This window comes from Rattus norvegicus, chromosome 5, assembly GCF_036323735.1.
Source record: "Rattus norvegicus strain BN/NHsdMcwi chromosome 5, GRCr8, whole genome shotgun sequence".
Taxonomy (NCBI): Eukaryota; Metazoa; Chordata; class Mammalia; order Rodentia; family Muridae; genus Rattus; species Rattus norvegicus.
This window is the reverse complement of record NC_086023.1, coordinates 9,838,937-9,862,500: the sequence shown is the minus strand read 5'-3', so window position 1 is coordinate 9,862,500 and position 23,564 is coordinate 9,838,937. Positions and strand designations below refer to the sequence as shown.

General features: G+C 42.8%; 1 protein-coding gene and 1 long non-coding RNA gene across 20 annotated transcripts in view; one reads left to right on the top strand and one right to left on the bottom strand.

Annotated features, from left to right (window-relative positions):
• Nucleotides 1-19,277, top strand: part of LOC120102805 (uncharacterized) — a 99,183-nt gene extending 79,906 nt beyond the window's left edge. For 2 of the 4 annotated variants that reach the window (XR_010066815.1, XR_010066814.1), the window contains one exon: nt 16,035-19,277. This is a non-coding gene — a long non-coding RNA (uncharacterized LOC120102805). Of the gene's footprint in view, nt 1-14,778 lie in introns of all 4 variants that reach the window. The other 2 variants (XR_005504559.1, XR_005504558.2) reach the window with 2 other exon arrangements.
• Nucleotides 1-23,564, bottom strand: part of Eya1 (EYA transcriptional coactivator and phosphatase 1) — a 238,011-nt gene that overhangs the window by 22,109 nt on the left and 192,338 nt on the right. For all 16 annotated transcript variants that reach the window (XR_010066461.1, XM_039110907.2, XM_039110905.2 and 13 more), the window contains one exon: nt 20,722-20,811. Coding sequence is in view for 15 of the 16 variants with exons in the window: in XM_039110907.2 (XP_038966835.1) it covers nt 20,722-20,811 (90 nt within the window). In the remaining variant the exon portion in view is untranslated. The remainder of the gene's footprint in view (nt 1-20,721; nt 20,812-23,564) is intronic.

Sequence of the window (23,564 nt, the reverse complement as noted above, 5' to 3'; positions counted from 1 at the left end):
AGTCTTTACTTCCACTATCCCTGCCCCCCACCCCCAGCTGGCTAACAAGTACCATCATTAGGAAGATGCTCAGTCTTCCAGCCATTGTCTGTGAAGACCAGCTTCCTTCCTTCCACTACTGCATCTGATGCTGAGAAATAGTGGGAAACACAGAAAAGGTACAATCTAACTTCACAAAGGCGGACTGATTCTAATCCGTGCTAAATGCAGTGGCTCTGGGGTCCAAAAAGTCTACTTCTGCTAAGGCTGCAGAAGTCTGAGGAGCTGATGTTCCCAAGGAAGGACACAGCCCACTACTGGCCTTTGTTAGTCTTGAGGTTGTAGGAAGCTAATATACAGATAAAGGGACCACGGGTCTGCACAAGCAGGTCAAGACAGCTTTTAGGGTCTTAGACTGGTTTGGCAGACCTTTTCCTTCTGAAAGCATTGGGGTGGGCAGAGAAGTGGGCAATTCTTAGGCAAGCCTTCATTTTCTTTCTCAAAATGACAACAGACCCCCTTCAGAGACATGAAGTAAGCCAGCAGCCAAGACAGAGAAAAGACTGTTTCTCAGGGTCTCCAAACCTCACACATCACAATTGATATAGAGTTGGAAATAGAGGCTATGTAAAGGGAAGAGCTATGGAGAGTAAGGGCTTTTAAGCCAGAAGCTTTGAATAAAGGAAAAACAATGTGATAGTAACAGAAGACAGAATTGTATTGAGTTTTTACTGTGTGTGTGTGTGTGTGTGTGTGTGTGTGTGTGCGCGCGCGCGTGTGCAGGCACATGAGTGACACGGAATCTGTGTAAGGGGAAAAGACAACTTGTTAGAGTCTGTTCTGTCCTTCCATCATGCAGCACCAGGGGTCACACGCGGGTCACCAGGTTTGGTGGCAGCAAGTCCTTTACCTCCTGAGGCGTCTCAATAGCCAATAACTAACAGTTAAATTTGATCAGTTATCTATGGAAGCAAATAGCACAAACAACCCCAAGGAGGAATAGGGGTCATTGCAAAGCTAGGATTATCTTTTGCTGAGAAAACTTTATTAGTAATTATTGTATTTGAATATCGCTAAAGCGTAGCCACTTCCTGTGCTGGGGTTGGTTCCTTGCTTTCCAGAAGTGCTGATGCAGCAGGGCTGACCACTCCTCCAAACTCGGTTACGAAAGTATTCTGCATTGGCATTTTGTATACCTTGCAGACCCCTCCAATAATGGGAGATCACTTCATTAGGAGCCAATCCCTCAGCAGGCTGATCATCTCTGATCCCCAAACCCCAAATTCAAATTGTTCCCCAATCTTAGCCTCTTTGAGCCAAGATGCCACACATGGAACGTTCTATATACTCCTCAGGCAATGAGTCCGCAAGTCAACAGATGAACTTAAAATAATGTATAATATTGCCTTTGGACTAGGTATGACAGGTGTATGTAAAACATTAGTACGTTTTCTGTTTAAACATGGATCATTCCCAAGTTGTCTTACTGCGTACATGCAAATATTCCAAAACTTTGAAAAAAATTAAAGGTCACCGAATGCCTTGGGTTCCACATATTTTTGATAAAGGATGTGTTGCATTCATTACTTGTGCTTCTGAAGAGGCAGGAAAGGTATTTTCATGAGTTTGTGGGAGAAAGTTCAAGGGCATTTAATGCTCTAATTTATAGAGGAGAAATGAAGATGAAAAGTTCAGAGCAGCAGGACTTCCATGGCCTCTTTCTATGTTCTCTCAAGTTCATAAGACACAGACATCTGACCACCATTGTCACTTGGGCTCAGAGTTCTTTGTGGGTTTTGTCAGTTGCTTGAAGCTTAGGGGACACTACCTGGGAAGTGTGTCCTCTAGCACCTGCAGCAAGTAGGCCAAGGGTGTGTGTGACTGTGTTTACTTCTTCTGGCCTTCCATCACTCAGCACAACCTCCAACCCTCTATGTCACCCCCAGGGCCTTGAATGTCTGGCAGGTCAGAGGGCCATGGTCTGGAAGGAGACTCCGTCACACACAAGTTACTGTGTTGTTAGCAGGTGACAAAGTAGATAGAACATGATTATATGTGGTGGGTATGTGGTTTTAGCATGTTTCATTGATAACCAGCACACGGTGAACAGGAGAAAGAGGAAGGCCAAGAGTATAGGTTCAGCTACCATCCCAACAGCAGGGGCTGAGCTGGGGCAGGGAGCAGCTGTCTGAGGGGATGGGTGACCGATTCTTAACTAACCTGACTTGTCTTTCAGAAAACACTAACAATCAAAGAACCCAAGTTTCTCCATCCTCTCTCTGCTTTCTTTCGCTGTGATTCACAGAGGACTAAAAGACATAAAATAAGCAAGCTGCAGGCATTGATCAGGTCCTCAGGCTGTAGCCCTTGAACATTCCTAGAGCCAGGTTGTAAAACGTTCACATGGACAGCTGGGGAACAAGCCAACATACCAGGCCGCAGAACACAGCTCAGGTGCAGGCAGTTGGCACAGGCGGGTCTTTGCTTTTAGGACTTTGCTCCACTGTTTTTCTGCCTTTTTGGTTCCTTCTGTCTTATTCTTGGCATGGCATCTCCAACTGACCTTTTTCTGATCTGTCATCATCTCCGGGTGTCTAAGGGTGGGCCACAGCCTTGTTCTTTTGGATCAAGACCTGGGAATAACTCAGATTTTGTACAGGGCCTCATATGCAAAATATTAACTTATGGCAGAATTTTTCTGCAAATATTTATTCTGCTTTGATACTGTAGTGGTGGTTCTTTTCCCCCAAGCCTTTTGCTTGTACCATAATTATGTAAAAATACACCAAACGATTCAAGCTAGTTTAGGAAAATTAATAAAGAGAATGAAGACAGTTACAATGGGCCTTATTCTCAGTGCCAAGTGAAATGATGTCACTGGCTGCACACTGATGCTCTCTACCTCTGAACGTGAACCTGGAAACACAAACTTGCAGTAAACTGAAGCCCTTGAATAAACTGAGGCTCTAATTGGACGCTGATGCAGTTATAAAAGGCAATGATACATGAATGGTAGAAGCATGTCTTCAGAGAAGTTGTTACCCTGCCCACATTCTTATGACCCAATTGCATTTGTCAGTGTTCCAAATTTACCATGAGAAAACAGACAACTGTCTTGCCGTCCAATTGTTTCAATACCTTCCTGTCTGGATTTAAAATGGAGGAAGTCATTGGATGGCTACCTATTGTTACTGCCCCCTTTTAAATAAAATATTTATTTATTCTACTTTTATGTTTCCATCTTCTCTATATAGTTGTATGGGCACCATGAGTGTGCCTCGTGTCTACAAAGGTCAGAGGAAGGCCTCAGATCCTCTAGAACTAAAATTACAGATGGCTGCATGCTGCTATGTGGGTTCTGAGAACCAGGTCAGCATTCTCTTCGAGAGCAACAGGTGTTCTTAACTGCTGAGCCATCTTGGTGGTCCCATGTCTTGACACCAGCAACCCCTTCTGAGACTAGCTAGAAATGGCCAGGGCTGAGGAATCAGTCCCTGGCCTCTGTGTCCCTTTCTTATCTGCCTCTGAACAGTTATATTCAGAGAGATAAACTCACTATGGAACAATATGGACTACTTGCTTGAGACCTTTGACATCTCCAAGTTGCTAAAAATATTCCTTATATTTCTTAATATGAAAATCCACATATAGTGCAATACTTTAGAGATGAGCCACACCTATGGTCATCGAGCTGCATTTTCACAAATTGTCAATAGTACCTAGCCTCAAAGCAACCAAACCAACAACCCCACAAAACAAGTTTCCCCTGCAGACCTGCTAACGCCAGCTTCACAGGAAGCCTGAATCACGGAGATGGGCTTTCAGGCTGACCCATGTTGGCAGTATGAGAGTGACAAGTTTGGAGGGAGTGATTCTTCTATGGTGACTTTTGGCAATAACTTCTAAGTGCTTGGATATTTTGATAACTTCTTTGGAAAAACACAGTAAGATGAGGACCACAGACGTCTGCTCTCCCAAGACCATCTCTGATTCAGAAGGTCTCAGCAAGGTAGTCCCGAGAGAAGCCCACAGATGAAAGAGGTGAAGGACCCTGCTTCTAATTATCTCAGAACTCGTTGAGTTCCAACACTCTAGGAGTTAGGCGAACCAACTTCTCACTTGCCTTCTTCTGTCTATAAAAAGAGTGTGCTCAGTTGAGTGGTGAATATTTACAGATGCTAATGCAACATCAATGGCTTTCCAGACGTGTGACTTGCACTCCCTTGGCATCACATAGAACAAGCCCAACCCCTAGTGACAGAGTGGACATGAGATCAACAGCCCTTTCACATTGGCACTGGTTAGCAAGGACCTACCTAGCATCTACCTCGGACATGCAAGTGATACTCACTTGCATGTTGCCTGCTGATAAGGGAGTGGCATTGAAGAACAAGGGACTTTTGAAATTTAGCCCCCTGTTGGAGAATTTGTGGACATATAAGACACAGAGTTAAAAGAAACCCAGAAAATATAGATCTTTAAATTCCTGTTCTAAATTATTCACCCAGTATACCATGGGCCTCGATGCATATGTTAAGTCACTATTTCGATTTCAATGATCTGATTTGGTAGAATTATGATGACACAAGTGTGCTAGCCAATGAGAAAGCAGACAGACTTCAAATCTCAGAGGCTGGCAAGAGCAGCTACAGTATCCATTATTGAGTTTGTAGAAAGATACACATTCTGTTTCTTATTGTCTCTCATTCCTGAAACAGCTTTTGGCTACATTTGTGCCTGCCCTTTGCTTCGGGGCTTACCTAAGTGAGCTGGGAATTTTGCTGTGTTTATGTTTGTATTAGGAGGAAGAACTAGATTCTTGGGTTAGAAATCCAAGACTTGATTTATAGCAGCTTTAACGAAGGTAAGCTGTTTGCTATTTTGTTCCAAATGTGCTTGTATTAATAGCCATAAAATACACAGAGATTACAGTACTCACTGAAAGTGCCTACAGATGGCATATTATGGCAAGAGATAGATTGAAGCATTTAAACTCTATGCTGGGTATATGATATAATTGGGATATATATTTATGATCATTAAAATATTTTAAAAAAAGCCTGCCAGCCCTGCCATACTTATTAATAACTAGAAGAAGGAAAGCATTTCAAAATTTGATTTGTTTATTAATCCCTTAAAATTTTGTTAATTAAAATAGGATGTCAATTTAATAATACGTCAGCATGTGACTTTTCTAGTCGCAGAGGGATTTCATGAAGATCGTGACTTCTTGGAGGAACAGTCTTACTAAATACGTGTAAGTCTCTCTTGGCCTGGACTTGCTTCTCACCATGAATACCTCCTTTACCACATGATTATATTAAATCTATCTGTCTTTATCCACACTCACAACCTTAGGGTGAAAAGTCTTACTTAATATAAGCCAGAAAGAACTGAAAATAAACTTTTAAGGCAAAGTGGGCTTATTTAAAATGTTCCCATGCCGTGTGCCTAATGTTAATGGATTAATCTAACAGTTATGATATAGCTACACTTAATCTAATGATAGCAATACATAAAATATTTTTCCTTAAAAGTTCAATAAAGGTTTACAGATGGGTACAGCATCCATCTTTAACTTAGGGGGACTTCACACATGCTAAGTTTGTGTAGTGCTGCCGGCTATACAACCTTTTTGGATCAAGCTGTTTTGAACAACAACAAAAGGAGTTTTGTGTATCTATGCTTTGGCACTGATCTTGTATGTAATGGCTGCTGACCATGTACAGCTTCTTTTATTATTCCGTTACTATGAAAGGCTATGGCGTTTACAGCACAGGGTGACATGTTAGTGTCTGAGTCTATAATATGCAATTTTGTCATGAGTTATTGCGTGCATTTTACATTATCTTATGTAACTTAGAGCATGGTGATCGAAGGCTAAGGCACCAAGCTGAAATACAGAATAAGTGTTATCCACACCACTCGACAAGAGAACTCAGTGCACATTTACTGAAAACCCCACTGGTTAAGTCAACTGGCAGGCCACTCTCCAGCGTAAGCTTTGATTTACTGCTAAACCAATTTCTCCATTTTCAATGGACTTGCCCATCAGTTTTGCACACATAATTTGTCACTGGCAGCAGACAGTGTTCTTTGTAAGTCTTGTTTCCTTTCTTTTAGATCTATTATTCCTGCTGAGAGTATGTACTAGGGAGGAATTTTTCACTGTGACACGGACTCAAGGCTTGCTGTGAATAATCACTTTCTCATAAGAGCCATTCTTTACGCTGCAGCCTTGCTGGCAGAGTCTGCAAAAACACCCAGCCCAGGAGGCCTTTTATCCCCCTCCATAGTCACTTTCTTTTTACCCCTGTTGCCACCTGAGGAAAAGGAGTCCCATATGAATATATCTACAAAGTGTTTTATGGCACACTTTAATTTACAAGGAGTTCGTTTGCTGCTTGTACCTCAAATGGTAAGCTGCGAACTACAATGGGTGATACCTTAGAGACGGTGTTCTCTTTCCCTCGGTGAGTTTGCAAACGCTTTCTAGCTCTTTGCAACAGATTCGAGTCCACTCTTTCACTATTTATGCCTTCAGATTCACCTTTAGCTGAAAACTGTGTCAATACAACTATTAAAGAAATATTCTCATGTAAGTTTCCTCTTTTGTTGTTGGGTGTGGCTAAATTTTCAAGTTTGAAAGTTTCAAAGAAGCCAGTTTGTCAACCTCAGTTAGCTTAGCCAGCCCGAGAATCTTACAATGGGAAGAAATACTCACTTGTGTCTAAAGGACTATGTGGCTCAGAATAAACAGGCTCTCGTCAGGGTAGCCTCAGCTGACCAGTTTCTACACTAGTCCTAAACCAGGGCTCTCTGATGTGGAATTATTACTGACTCCAGAAAGAAAAACATGTGGAACCGGACACAGGCACTTGAAAGGGGAAAAGGTTCTCTGTGAGTTTCAGGAAGGGGCCGTCATCACCTCCCATCAGTGGGCCCTGAGGGCAGGAGGCCCTCTGAGGGGATTGTCATAAAATACATTCTCTTCCAAGTAGAGTGGGCTTGGAGACCCACCGCCCCAAACCAGCCCGCCTGAGCCTTCTGTTAGAAGACAGTCTTTAGAGGAGAGTAAAGGAGTCGAGCTCCTGTCGGGCTTGGTGAGAGCCCTCCTACCAGATGTATTTCGGTAGTATGAGGAGCCCAGTGAGCTCCAAAACTACTGACAGCCTGAAAGGAAAACTGAGGCAAATTTTGTTCACAGCCATATTTCCACGATCTATAAATCTCTTTCTCTAGGATTAGAGCCACAGATATGTTCAGGTGCTTGTGTTGTTAGGGAAAGATACTGTATTATATATCAATAAAGCATGACTTTGTTACATATTCTCTATGAACCATGGCAGTAGCACTTACATATATAGAGAGCAGAATTCTCTTATTAATTAATAGTCCTGCATGCTATTAACAATGTCTAAAGGGACCTATTTATATCCTGGCCACGAAGTCACAAAAGCGAGTGCCATGCTACCCTTGATGCTCCAGCTTTCTAACATGGAGGATAGCTGAAGAGAATGGGTGCAAGGGGTTGCCACTATTTTTCTCTCAGGGAAGATACCAGAATACTCACATATCCCTGCTATTCTATGCTACAACTTCTGGGGGTTAGGGAAGCAATGCTATATACATCTCCTGTCTCACTTAACTGGTGAGACATCAGAAACATTACATTAGGAATGGCTAGTGCAATCCTGTGCAGACAGACCTTTGAGGGACCCTGCAATGACCCAAAGCTTCCCAGCACAACCTCCTCCCTTCTGTGCGATAAGGAGTAGCCCACTCCTGCAGGAACTGTCAGTCCCTCCTTCCCTAATGATAGCTTTGCCCACAGCTTGTTGCAATGTTCTCTTTCTCCATTCTCTCACTTCCAGACTAAGCTTCTACTGCTTTCTTTCTTTCTGCAAGTCCTCCGATGTCCTCTGCATAACTCCTTTGAGGAACAGTAGCTCTGCCATCGTTGATCCCGTGCTACAGGCAAGACCCTGTGAAGAACTCTTTCTGGCCTTCCTAAAACTGCATCTAACAGACAACAACATGGAGTCCTCTGAGGACAGCTTTGGGTGCCATGCCACATAATAATTTCTGCGGGGGAACACACCATTGCTTTTATATATTCTTTCTCTATATATATTTCTTACCACTGGACCAAGCACGTGGCTACCATTGAACATAGCCTTTCAGGTGGTCTCATCAGGAGAGAAGACCTAATCACAAGCAAATTGATATCATCACTGTGTGGCACCATTAGTATAAAAATGTTTGTAAAAGTAAGACTATCGTCTGATTGGAAGATGATATAATCCCACACAAAAAAATTCATGGAAAATGATTAAAGAGACTGACTCCTCCTCGGCATGTCGGAAATGATGACAGAGAAGCATCTCTCATCCTTGCTGTAGCCTCCCACTAATTCACTGATTCCAAGTTGCTCAATGGTGCTGAGAAGCTTACATTTTCATAGGGGAGAGACATGGGCAACAAGTCCAGATTAGGATGATTTTTTCTCTCATTCAACAATATGTGACAAACCTGTAAAAATAATCAATCAGCTATGTTACTCTTGGTCTGTATCTCGGTTCTTCTGCCTTTATCTCTCTCTTGTATGTGTATGCACACATGTGTGCATGTATGTGCATGATGTGTGTGTATGCACAGGTGTGTGTACACACATACATGTGCAAGAGATTGAACTCAGAGCCTTGTGTGTATTAGACAAATGACCTACTACTGAGCTATCATGATGATTTCTATCACTGTGGTGGTTTTTGTTGTTGTTTGTTTGTTTGCTTGTTTTTTGTTTGTTTGTTTGTTTGTTTGTTTTTGAGACATGCTGTCTCTAATAGTCCAGACTAGCCTAGAACTCTCAATCCCCCTGCCTCTTCCTCCTGAGTGCTGGGATTGCAGCGTGTCTACTATGCCCACATTTTATTTTGAAAGACTGTGTAACATTTCATTTGGTGCATGTTTTGTACTTTTTAAGCCAAGCAATGGCTGACAGCATTTTCCTGGACTGTTAACTTTAGCAGCATGGCTAAAGTCCATTCCTCCTAATTCTATTTTGAGTACTGAAGATAACCCTTGGTCCACAGGTGCTGCTCCATGAAGGCTGGCATAGACAGTGACTGCAATTCACTATGGTTCCCAAGCTAGGCAGATATTTAACCTTCATTCCGCTGCATCCTCTGAAAGGATTCTAACTGATAATAACTGTCTGGCTCTCCAGCTCTGCTCACTGTATATCGCTGGCTTGCCACACTCACTTCTAGTGCTCCCACCTTTCACTATTGCTCTTCCCACCGAGCCCGAGTGGTAAGTAGTTACTGTTCCTCTTGTCCCTCTAAGGCCTTTATTTGCACTCTCAGCTCCAACCCTACCACAAGGTAACGGACTATCCGTTTCCCTAAAGGTGCTGCCACAGAGTTAATTTGTTTCTTATTTCAACCCACATAAAACTTTAACGTCTTCCCCGAGTTTTTGCAAAGTGTGCCTTGACGGTTTCCAGCAGGCCTTGCCACTTTCAGAGGAGAGCTTGGGCTTAAGCCGTTGACGGGAATATGATTGTGAGTGTGAGTTATTCACCTTAATTCCCTGTAATTTAAATAGCATATCATGCACTGGAAGGTCGCCTCCAGTCAATACACTAAAATAATTTCTATCCCCTGAGATCCTGGCATGTTCTTCATACATGCTAACTCGCTGTCTTTGGTGATTAGTTTTCTAAGCTACCTTTACTTTTTTTGTTTAAAGAAACACTTCATCTTCAAGTCCAGTAGGACTGCACTAATAGAGGCTTAAATCTCTAAAAGGGATGGTGTCTTAGACATCTGTTTCCTTTAACTTTGTGGAAATACCCCCACCCCACCCCCCAGAAGGTAATTCTTGGTCACTTACACCAAAGAGGCAGGAGGAGTTGGCAAAAGGACATTACTCAAAAGCAACATCCCCACTCGCAGACCTAGCTGTCCAGCTGCTTACAGGAGAGGAGCTGAGAATGACCAGGGAGAAGAACTGAGTATTTAGAAAGTGCTGTTGGAGGCACCCTCGGAATACTGAGTGAGGCACACATAGAGGCTCCATTGTAGACACACCGAAATGGGAGAAGCCCTCAGGGATGGAGCCGAAACACATTTGTGGGAAGATGGAGGTACGGGCCTTCTCTTGTGCTGTTCAATATTAAAGAAGAAAAAGGAGAGAGGGGGGGAGAGGAAGAGAGAGAGAGAGAGGGAAGGGGAGAGAGAAATTCCTTTTTCTGTTATGCCAACTCCCTAGGGCATAAGAGTTCACTTTGGTTTTCCAAAGTCCTAGTGCTCTCCCCTGATGGTGATTCAGCACCTGTCAGAATGAAAGGTTGAAACTAGAAGCTGGAGACAGGCAACAATTTTGAAACAAACTGTCTTGGAGGAGCCCACTACTAAAAAGTCATTCTTGTCCTCAAGAAGGACGCTCAATGACAAGAGCACTTCTGTGTGTCAGCAACCCAGCCAGGACTGCCTAACTGCAATCCATCCCTGCTGCCCTTGACTCTTGTCAGCCTGGTGTGAAGGTGACACACAGTGGGACTGCCACACTGTGGGGATGCAGTGCTACACCTGGCTGTACCTCTCTGGCACACTCTGTATCTTCAGACTGTTCACTCTAGCTTCCGTGGCCCTGCATGACAGAAGCACAAGCATGGGCTAGGACGAGACTCTCACTGAAGGTTAGCTACAGTCTCGTAGACTAATCGAGACTAATTGATTAGAGTGACCAGTGGTCAGTTTGTCTTACTGAGTCATTGAATTTCCTGAACCAGGAATTTTCTGAATGTTGCCAAACTACCATTGTGGACAGGCAGCTTCTGCTGAGGTAACTCCTTTCCCCTCCACTCTGCTGCTTTTGAGACATGCTTCCTGCTTGGTATTCTCTGCTAAGCTTTAGATCTCTGTGGTTTCTGGCTTACTGCACATGTCAGGAACATCTTGCACATCCAATGCTTCTAACTCCAATGCAGGCTCTTCCTTCCAAGGCTAGCTCCTACTTTTGAGGTCTATGTCATGGCTTGGTCAGGCTAGAAGTTAGGATTCCTACCCACTAGGCCATATAAACCTATAGATGCTATAGCTGACTTTAGAACAGCTCTCCAGCTTCCTTTGCTTTCTCTTCCCCCTGAGGTAAACCAGGTGATTTCCCACTTAGGTTGCAGATCCCTCTGCCATACAATTTACCTCCACATGTATGGAAAGTTCTATAATAAGCACTCTTGGCTCACATGAAATCTGCTTTCCAAAAGCCCTGCCTAAAACCTTCTCTTCTTTACCATGCTCTAACCTCCTAGGGGTCCTCTGTGCTCTGTACCCACTCAAATTCGGATCCCCAAACCGATGCCATCATGCTGTGTCACTTCCTAGAGAGGTCACGTCTCCTTCCCTCTCAGCTTTACCCCTAGACTGGACCCCACCGGCTCCCACACATTGCCTTCTCCATTGTCACCACCACATGCAATAGGTCCCTTTCCCCTCTGTCTTCACCCAGCCCGTGGGCTTCTTTAGGCCAGACATGACATGGTGGTGCCTGTGCTGTCTCATCCCAGCTCTTGAAATGGTACTCATACATGTGCTGGTTCGTTTCAGCTTGACAGGGCTGAGAATCACCTAGGAGACACACTTCTGAGCAGCTCTATGGAAGAGTTGTAGCTTGGGTGCCTGAGGTGAAAAGACCCTATATGTGGGTGACATCTTTCCATGGACTTATCCTGGACAGAATATAGAGAAGCAAGCTAAGCACCAGCTTTCTTTTCCCTTTGCTTTCTGTTGGCCGATGCAGTGTGACCAGCATCTCAAGCTCCTGTGCTAATGCTGCACCGTCCTGCAAAGGTCAACCGTGAGCTAAAGGAAGCAAGCTCCTTTCCATTGCTTTTATTAGATATTTTATTCTACCAATGAGAACAGTACAGAGTGAAAAATGTCCGTTATTCTGTATATTGGATTTCTTCAATGCCCCACTGATATTCAGAACGGAGCAAAGACCAGTCAAAGTGAAGTAAGTCTTTATCACTTTGCAGAAGCTGCTAAAATGGCGTTTCTCTGTATCCAACAATGAGAATGCGCATGTGTCTGTCCTCTGAGCTGCCTCCCAGTAATTTCAAAATAGACATGAGATTGCCTGAGTAACTTTGGTTTAGAGATTTGAAAGACAATGAGAAACAAGCATAGCTTTCAAAGCCATTTGGGAAGGAGCAGAATCCAACACTGGGGTTCTTTCCTAAGTCACTTTGTGGCAGCACTGAGAGGCCATTCATTCACTTCATACTGTGCTCAAGATGATGTGCCAGGTTCAGGGACAGATGTGTACAAGTCCGGTGCAAGGCGATTTGAAAAATCCCCTAGATCTCACTTCAGCTTTCCATTTACCTCACCAAGTGGTAATCTACCCCACTCCAGTCATCTGCATATGTAATCCACCCCACTGCCATCATCCATATATGTAATCTGCAGATACTGCAAAAGTTGCATTCCTGGTTTTGATGGAGAATCAATCCATGTCCTTTGATTACCTGAGAAAGCATTCCCAGAAGTCTCATGCCCTCCTGCCCATCTCATCAGAAACTTGAGCCAATCAGCCCACTAGACCTGCTGTGCTGGTGCTATCCACTGGGAGGGCTCTCTGCCTGACTAACTTCAGACCACAAGGCCCTTGCACCTGCTGTAGCCCTTCCAGCAAGTTCCAAAAGCCATCCTTCAAGACATGAATTCTGAAGACAACACATTAAACTTGTCAGCCGAAACAAAGAGTCACAGTCTTGGCCATGAAGACAAGCTCTTCATCATGGTGATGAAATCCAGGTGCAGAGGCCAGAAGTACACCACCAACCCTCATGCAAGTCATGACTAGGAGGACATGTGGCTGGAGCAAGAGAAGGACTCAGTGGTGTACCTAGAATAAGTAGTACTTGCATACTAACCATTGGTAATGGTTTTGGTTGGTTTCTTTGAAATTCTCTATGAGCTTTTTGGACAACAAAACATATATGGTCCACACACTTCATTAACTCAGCCTTAACAGTGTTCTTCATGGAAAAAAAGCAATAGACAGCAATAGCATCTATGACCGCCTCAGTGTTCCCTATGTGCCAAGGCCCACTGTATGTGATTCGCAGGTGTTAGTTAACTCATACAGCGCTCATGGGAACCCTGAGAAGTGTATCACCACCCAGTCTGACATCTGGGAAGGGTAGGTACAGGATGGATAAATTCAAGCTCCATATCTCTAAAACTAACCAAGTTAGCCACATGACATTAGGGCTTTGAGTAAAGGAGAGTAGCATTATGACTATATTCACTTGTGTATTCGTGGAAATGATTCAAGAGAAAGGAAAACATACAGGATGTAGCAAGGAAAGGGAGGAATTTCATAATAAATCCTGCAGTGTTGGGGGAGAAGGTGGTATCTAATCAGGAATAATATCTTCAATGTGTGCTGTGTGTATCTGTGGAACTATCTAGTGGGTTCTATTAATTGGTACCACCGTGTCAATAAAAAATATTAACTACAGAAAATAACAATTTACAAAGCAAATAATCTGTCATTCCATTATCCAGAAACAAATCGGTTGTTACAGAAATTATTACTTTTCATATTTTAATGAATGAAATCCTTTTATTTTTATATGCATACCTTAATTTCTTAAGCCCTAAACTAGAACCATGGTAATTATCATTTCATGTCATAGCTCTTTCTAAATAAATCGTTCTGACAGTGAAGTTTTGTGGTATGACTTTTAAAAGGATAATTTCAAAGTTTAAGATTTTAACTATTTTTAAGATAGTGATGAACCTACATTTGCTTTTCAAATTCAGATTTTCAGATTGTAAAAACAGAGGTGCTGGACTGAGGGTGTGGTTAAACTGTAGAGTGCTTGGCTAACATACCTGGCACCACGAGTTCCTCGTACCACACAGACATGACTAGACCTCACTCTAAACCAATTTGAAACAAATGGACAAGGAATATAAAGAAAGCCTTCTATGTAATGAATTTTGTGTAAGTAGCTCAGAGTTCAAGTGGACAGTCAATCATCTCTGGCCTCAAGGGACTTCCGACTGAATTATAGAGAAGGACATAGAAGGCCACAGAAGTAAAAATCACTAAGAACTTCTGTAGCAAGAAAGATCTCCTCCTACCTCTGCCAAGCCCTGCCCCAGCTTTATCTGCGGGAATTAAACCGTCCCTTCCCTATGATCAGCCCGGGTCTTTGTTCAGGCCATATTCCTCTGCTTCCTTGCTCTGTACTGTGGCTTTCCTTTCTTCTGAATCATTCCTCGGAGCACACAGTGTGTTCCTAACTATCTTACATTTAACACCTCGGTTGGAGGATAGGGAAGTGGCTCAGTGGGTAAAAGCACTTGGCACACAGCTGTGAGAACTGGAGGCAGGCCCTCGGCACCCATGTAGATGCTGAGCAGGACAGTTCACCTAGAACCCAAGGATGTGAGAGGCTGAGGAAGAACCACCCTTGGAAGGTTTGCTGCCTCAATTAGTTGAACTGAAGAGTGAGAGACCTTGCCCCAGTACGTAAGAAAGAGAATGACTGAAGCAGAGTCTTGTATCAGCTCTGGTCTTCACGTTCATATGCACACACATGCATAGCAATGCACTAACAAGCAAAGCACATAAATGCACTGAAGAGCAAAAACCCTAAGCGGGCATCTCTTGATGCTATTACCCCCCACCCCCACCCCCACACACATTCTACCATGTCCACATCTTGTTTCCATGGAAACTCTCAGCCTTCTTATCTTTCTCTTCTGTCTCTTTCAGGTCAGGCTCCTGTCTTCCTGCTCACTGAAATGCACCTTATCAGATCTCCCAGCAGCCAACTTCCCAGTCGCACCAGGACCACTCTGTTCATCTTATATCCCAGGCAGCATACAACACAGGAACACCCCCTATTCTGGAAAGTTCTTGAATGCTGATTCCACAGGTCTTTTGTACAGGTCGTATGTTCCTGCCTGCCTCACTGGCTGGTCCTTTCAATTTTCTTTGGAGCTCCTGTTCCTAGCTGGCAGAGTGCCTAAAACTCAGTCTTTGGCTTCTTTCTCAATTTACACTCCACCCCACCATGGGATATATCACCTGGTCCTCATGATTTTTATCATTTCTCAAACTATACTTTCAAATTTGCCTCTCTCTGCTGACATCTAAACCCGCATGTTTCTCTGCCATTTCTGGATAATTAAACTTCCTGTGCTCATTGCAGAAGACATGACTCCCCACCCCATGCACACCTCCCGCCATGCAGACCTACTCTTCCTCTTCCTCTTTCTCAGATATGGATCCACACTTTTAAGACTCAGGTTAAAAGAAAACAAACAAACAAAGCAGTCCTTAGAGACTCTGTCCCCTCTCCACTAGCACCAACACCACCACTTCCACCAAGACGCACTGTGAATCCTGTGCCACCCAACGGGATCAGAACTGTGACAGGCTTAGCTCTGGTGACCCTGTGGCTGCCAACATTTTGAACTAGTTCTGCTGTACTCGGCATTCTTTCTTCACTTGATAGAGAGGCTCATTTTCTTTAAAGTATGATGCTATTCCATCCAGTCCATGTTTAAAAGACTCCAGTGGTTCCCCAGTGCAATTATAAAGACTTCACCCCAATCACAGAGTGATTGACTCTTAACTTTTTGACAGATATCAAATTATCAAAGCATTCGAATACATCTATTTTAGATAAAATAAAAGTCTTATGAGAAATTGGGAATAAATAAGAACAATAAACATTTTAGTAAGAATAACAGATAATGTAAAAGCTTTGTTGTTCATACAGGTAATACAGGTAAAACAAATTCAGTATAATTTACGGTGTTAACAATCATCTGTTGCTGATAAAAATTGTCCTTCCCTAAACAGAGGGTTTCTAGTACCCTAAACTAGAAACATGGGCCAACCAAGTATTCTTGCTGGGGAAGGAAGCAAGAATAAATGTTTTGTTCTAAAAATGCAGATGAATTTAACTTAACAAAACTTACTTTTTGTTTGTTTGTTTGTTTGTTTGTTTGTGTTTGAGACAGGGTTTCTGTGTAGCCATGACTGTCCTGGAACTTGCTTTGTGGATGAAGCTGGCCTTGAAGTCAGAAATCTGCCTGCCTATGTCTCCTGAGTGCTGGGATTAAAGGACTACCCCACCTAGAACTTAATAATCAACATGTGCATTGGCTACCAGGAAGGATGTTAACAGAGTTAAAGTAATGTAGTTCCTTACATTTTATCTGCAGACCCCAAAGGCTATGTACAGAGCTGAAAATGTGTGTGTGTGTGTGTGTGTGTGTGTGTGCATGCGCGCACGTGTGCGCATGCAATGTAGCGGGACATTTATGTTTGGCATGTAACTATTGGCTGACCCACGCATTTTTCTTCAGTTACTTTGGGCTCATGAGAATAATTAAACACAGAAACCAGCTTGGCTCATTTCTGCATGCCCTCTTCATCGGTACCCAAGAAGCCCTTTCTCTGGCTGCTAAAAAACCCAAGGCTTCCAGCACCCACAAAGCTGTTGCTGGGCACCGGAGTGTCTATTTATAGGGAAAAGTATTTTCTAGGTGAATTATATTTCTCAAACTCAAAGAAGTCAGCTTCTGAATTCAGCGGTCCACGCTTTTCGAGGCGCACTCCAGTGTACCATCCATGCTTCATTTGCAGTCACTCAATACTGCCATGACTGGACAGTTTGAAGAAAGATCCTTTTCCCAATAAAAATAAATGTGTAAATAAGATATACTAAGATAGTTGCCAAATAACACAAGCTTTAGAAGAATAAAACTTATCTTTCTAAACTTATCCATTTAAAGGCTGACTTAAACTAAGGTACATGTGAATCTTTACAAGACAAAGCTCCCGGTACCCTCTGGTGTCATCGGGCACTGTCTACAAGTTCTTCACATTGATCTCTGATTCATCAAACCCGACCATAGTGAGGCCAGAGCCTCTGTTCTTTATTTTTTGAAACAGGGTACCAGCAAGGATTATAAGTATAGGTATTTTTAAAAACCACAGGCGAACTGACCTAGACAGGAGTCGAAGTATTTGTACCAGGTATCTGTACAGCAGAAATCAACTGGACCGCCACATCTGTCTCAGGTTTCTACTGCTGTTATAGACACCATGGCCATAAGAATCTTGGGGGAGAGAGGATTTACTTTAGCTCACAACTCTCAGATCACACTCTATCCTGACTGAGGGAACTGAAGCAGAGGCCATGGAGGAATGCTGCTCACTGCCTTGCTATCCAAGACCTGCTCTACCCAGCACCACCTGCCCAGGGGTGGCGCCATCTCCAATGAGCCGGACTCTCCCATATCACTTATTAATCAAGAAAATGCTCCATGGACTTGCCCAAGGGCCAATCTCCCAGAGGAATTTTCTCAATTAGGTTCCCTCTCCTCAGATAAAGCTGGCCTATGTCAGATTAACAACAAATTCTAATCAGGACACCCAACTGAACAACGCATTAGGGAGCTGATGAGTAGTGCAGGCAATGACCTCATATGCTGTGCTCCCAGATGTCGGGACAGGTTTCCATCTCCTAGACTTCATCTCTCTAGGGGTAACACATGAAGTCTGTTCCTGCCTACTCCTGAGAGACGCCAGATGGAGGCCACATATCGGCATGGCGGACCCTGGTAGTGAATATTACACAGCACCGAGAGAAAGCTCAGGAGGGACTGCAATGCCTCGTTTCTATTGAGACATCAGTATCTGCACCAATGTTCCCTTTTAAATGCAGGAAGTTCCAGCAGATGAGTTCACAGGATGCAGCATGGATCCCACATGGCTGCTATTGGACCTGTCTGCAGAGGGTCTTTGAGTACAAAGTCAACAGAGAGAACTACTTTCTCTGTACTGTTAGAAAGTCACACATTCTAAAGAAGCTCTGGTTCCAGTGTCATTTACAAACAAAATGGCTTCTATATATGTGCCATCGGATTGCATGTGGAGACTTTCTGTATAGTGATAGATGGCCATCTGTCCAGTCAGGAATCAGAAGTCAGAGGCATGCTTAGTAACTAGTGTTTCTGCCTGCTTCTGCCAGGGAAAGTATTATTTCCAATGATAGTTAGGTCTCCCTCACATTCTTGTTCCTTAAAACATCAGACATTTTTAACGATACAAAGACACCAAACTTTTCTTTCTAATTTATTTTCCTGATGCATCAGTGGAATTAACATGAATTTTGATATTTTAACTAAAAAGGCCACTGAGATGGCAAGACTTCAGAACTAAACAGCGTTATTAGGTACATTACCTTTCAGAGCTCCCGATGGTGTTTCTGAATGTCTTTAAAAGTCATTCCCTAAGTCTTTTAAATCAGACCCTAGTGGATACCATGTGCCCATACTCTGAGGTACGACCCATGTGGCTGAAAGCCCCCTCCCATATTTCGTCTTATTAAGCAACTATGAGCTGAACATGCAGAGGGCAGCTAGAGGAAAGCCCGGGTGTCAGAGGAAGTAAAGGCACTGTCAGTAACCAGGGTTCAGGTATGACGCTGTAGGCCTGACCACGGCTTATCCAGCTCCTCAAAGTCTCATGTCACAGATGGTCAGAGACCATCTATGTGGAAATGGTCCTGTCATTGTGTCTATTAAAATGTGGGCGTTGCTCACTCCACACACTGCAACGTGTGTGAAATCAGGCACTGCCCATTGCTGCTGCCTGAGAAGATCATTTTGGCTTTCTTAAGAGTCTTGCCAAAGGAATATTTTTTACTTCTTTTAGTCAAAGAAATTTGTGTTTGCAGTGACTGGTACCAGGTTTGCTGAGTTAAAAAAAATGTAAAAGTTAAGACTGTGTGAGTGTACGAACCAACTTATTTTAAAATGATATACAAATCTAGAGAAAATAATGTCCATGGAGGGGTTAACGAATCTGTCACAGCTGCGTATTATTGTGGAATAAAACAACTGAGAAAGCTACTTGCACCAGGCCTGGAACTGGGAAATATTTTCATTATCATTTTATGTATGTGGCTGAATTACATGCTCAGTCTCTCTTGTTCCTCTAGTAAGAAGTAACACGCACGCAAGAGCAGATCCTGGCAGTCCACACGCTTCAAAGAACAGGCGAAAGTTTTTCAATACCCACATCCTTAAATTAGAACTTCGAGTGTGCGCTTTAAAGATATTTGAGTGCTATTTCAGTCTCCCTCTGTTCTTCAGTGAAATAATGCAAATTAAACAAAGAAAAAAAATCTGTATTAAATCAAAACTGAGTTTGGAAGCTTTCATAAAAACCATAATAAATCATATCATAAATTATTACTTCGCTTAACTCCTCGTTTTTGCTGCACCATTTGGCACTTGTAACAGGGCAGAATTCTGAATCAAGAGCAAAGCCTTGTCTTGATGGCTGCACAGACAGAAGTGAGCAGGAGCACGGGGGACAAGGTTCCATTTAGCAAAAAAACGCCAGCCTCGCCAGTGTCCTCAGAGAGAGATGGAAATCCGGGTAGAGAATTTTAACCGGCTGGTAAAATATGGAGTTTTTGTGTTGCCCTCTCACAAAGTGCAAGATGCCCACAAATCAAAAACGGGTTTTGAAAATAAGTGTTGATTATGAAGCCTTTATAAAGGTAATTGTGGAGTTGCCACTCTGAGGGAATTTCCCCCACGAGAAATCACTAAGGCTTCCATGTCATTTCCTCGGGGAAAGCAAACAGTCAAGAATGTGAAAATTAAAAATCGCATTTTACTTTGAAATATAAAAATAAATATATCTCCAAGGAATGAGAAAAAAATCGAGTACATTTAAATCATTTTATTGCACTGGAAGCTGCCAATTCGCCTGTGAGTTGTTTCAGTGCGGATGAAAAGAAATCAAAATACAGGACAGATGTTGAACAAACCGCATTTAAGTTCCGTCGCATGCTGGCTTTTTCCAAGTGATTTTGGCTCCTCTACTAAATAAGGTGCATTTTGCTTGATTTTGGGAAGGGAAACATGAGGAAATATTTAAAGGCCAATTGCTGCCAATTAACTTTGATCAGTAAAAGTTCTATTTGAATCTTTGAGATTCTTGTCCTGTCTGAAATAACATACGTTTACAGAACCTAGCAAAGCAACAAGTTGATGATTAATGCCTGTTGGCGGCCCTGCCACAAGCTTGCTTAGCAGTGAGAGTTAAATAAACAACTGTCCGTGAAGGAAGCAGGCAGCGCGGTTACAGTCATGTTTTGCCGTGGTGGAGATAGGTAAGAACAATGCCCTTCTTTGTTAGGAAGGCCACTAACTACAATCTCAACTCTTGCCGTCAGTCGCAGTCAGTCAGACAGCTTAGAGACATTCCCCCCATAAAATGAGCTGCAGTTAAGACATGAGACGTCCTAGCAGTCCAAACAGCATGGGCCTGGTGCAAGCAATGTCCAAATATCCACCACCGGACAGAAAAGCACAGCAAGAGATCGGTAGGGACCGTACAGGCAACCGCATAACTCCTGCCAGTGTTTAAGGACACACATCTCCACGGTGCTTATGAAACCAAGACTTAGAAAGCTTCCGAGAGTCATGCTTGATACTTAGGAATCTTGTCATCAAACTTTAATAATGTAGGGTCCAACTTCAAATAGCATGAAGAGGAAGCCCCTTGCCCTAAAAGCACTTTGTCTCAATATTCTAATTACATATTTTAAAAGAGCAAGATCCAATAATTTCTCCAGAACCAATCACTTATTTTCAGATACGTTCTAAAACAATTCCGACTTACTTCTAGGTCATTGAAAAATAGATGTGTGTCTGCCAAGTTGAAAATCATCTCTTCCATTCGCAGTCCAAGGGAAACAGAAGTAGGCGGATCCTAAAAGGAGAATTGTACAGGTCAGGAATTTGTATGGTCATTTCGTTTCACAGGGAGGCAGTGACTGGAAAGGTGGAGAGCATGTGCCATTTCAGGAGAGCCGGAAGTCAGCTCAGCCATGTTGTGAATTGTTGATTCTACGTGGAGGCTTCAGGGACCTCCTATAGGAAAGGAGCTCCAAGTACATACGTTACTAAGCATCATAAAGAAAAAGCTTGCAGTCAAGTGTAGGGGTCTTAGACAGATGAAGTAGAGGGAATTTATGCCACGATCCGTAAAGAATATCTGCACTTACTATCCAAATATCAGAAAATACAGTCTAGATTATGTTCAGAGAGGCAACATAGGTGATAAGTCACCTTCATGTTTGCGTGTAATCAGACTGCCTGCCAGACTCAAGTCTACTCAACAAAGGAAGTGGTGGCTTGTCTGACCACTTGGTGTCATGATCAGCTGGAACACGTCCAGGCACCACATAGTCAGTACCATACGGAAGGAAGTACTAAGCCAAGCGGATCCAGTCACTGCTTTACAATGCTTCAGGTCCTGGACAGTCCATCTGTCCTAACACCTCTATCTTAATAATATCTACTGGCAATGATGAACTTGGGGGGACATGGAGATAGTGTTATTTTTTATGATGATACTACATTTTTAATATGTGAAATTCCAGAACCAATATGCTTTCTGGTTATGATCATTTAATCTAAGTAGAAAAATTCTAGTTAGAAAGTATTACAATGAATATATTTAATCAGTTTCTAAAGCTTTTATTGGCACTCCAATAACCACTTTGTGTATACTATTTTAGCTTTTTCCAAAGAACAGTAATTTCTTATAGTAATATCATGTAATTGTATTTTATTACTTCAATAAACATTTGGAATAAATACAGAGTCTACCTAACAGGAGAACTGTAAATATACAAATTATTCCTTCAGGTGGGCCACCCTTGCAGCAGGGGGTAACCTGTGTCTCATTCTTTGAGTCAAGAATCTAAAATTCAAAGAAACAGTGTCACCTCTATCATGGAGGACAAGCACTGCACTCCTTGCACTATTTACACATTCTGTTGCTGATCTCGAGACCTGCTGACAGCTTTGAACACTGTCCACGAGTAACGCATGTCCTGGAGGATCTACCACAGGACTCAGCAACTCCTTCTTTGGAGCCTGTACCAAGCATAGACAAGGAGCCCCAGAGTGACCAGCTAGTGTCTTCTGCTTTCCCATGGGATAACAGAGCAACAATCACAATTAGAGTCTTGCCTCTCAATTTGCCACGATTGCACCATCTCTATACACTTAGCAGAGAAAAGGAAGCTGGGAAGGAAGGATGGGACTTAGACTGCGCTCCTCTCAGGAAAATCTGCTGAGCAGGTGTGACTCTATCCTACTAGCACCACCCACTTTGCTAGCTCCGCCCACATTGTTAGATCTACCCAGCACTGGTTACTTCCTACCTTTGTAGTGATAGACAGGAAGTTGCAAATGTGGAAGGATGGTAGCCCTAGCCTCTCCTGCTCTGCTAATTGACTGACAGTGGAAAAGAGACAGAAGGCAGTACAGTGGAGGGTTGGAGAAATGAAAGCACCTCCCACACACTTCTGGTCAGGTCATTTGGACTGTTTGCATTCCTGACATCTTCCTTGTTTAATGCCTCCTAATATCTAAGCAAGGTCTCATGTTGTACAAGGATGTAAATACAGTTCACAAGTAAGTAAAACAAGCAACTAACTCATTTACTCTTGGTTCAGAGGAAACTGTGCACACAGATTCTGTCAATACATATCCCAGAAGAAACCAGAACAGAACTGATTAGCTAGGACAGGTCAAACAGGTGTTTCTAAAACAGAACATCAGACTGTGGTGTACAGAGGCCCTAGACCACTGGTTCTCAATCTTCCTAATGCTATGACCCTTTAACACACCTCTTCAGGGTGCAGTACAAAATTACTTCATTGTTACTTTATAACTTCATTTTCATTGCTACTATATAACATGTAATTTTGCTACTGTTACAAATTATACTGTAAATATCTCAAATATGACCCTATGAAAGGGTCATTTGAGACCAAAGGGGTTAAGATTCACAGGTTGAGAACCACAGCAGTAGTTGTTTAGGCCAATGAAAACACAGTCTTGCTGCAGAGCCCTGCCAGCAAGTCTTTTTATGTGGCAAGGGTAGAGACTTACCATATCTATTTAATTGCCAACCGTGAAATATATGTACGTCATAGTACTGCTGCTGCTAAAAAGCCTTATTTCTTCTGATATGGTTACTTATTTACGTGGGCATCAGAAGAATTACTCTATTGCTTGTTAGCATGTAGTACACTTTAACGTTTCTTCATAAATTACAGAGACAGCTTGCTTGTTATTAATGTCTTTCTTTCATGGTTTTATACCCGCCAATTTATGTTACTGTTTCAGAAACATTTTCTACAGCAAAAATACACTGTGGCAGTTAGCAAACAGGAGAGAAATCTCGACTAGGAAGGAGGTCTGTGGAGAATAGTATTCTTGGACATCTTTTAAAGATGTTAAAGAAGCTACAAAACCATGATCTCCTCTCCCTTCCCTTCCTCTCTCCTGTGTTCTATTTCTTCTCCCCATCTCTCTCCCAAATCTAGACCCTCCTCAGCTGTTACAGAAATAAAAATATTAAATGAAATACAAGTTTGGCAAACCTACCATTTCTTGCTACCTGGAGCATCCTCTGATGTTTTCCAAGCTTACTCTACAGTTTACCAA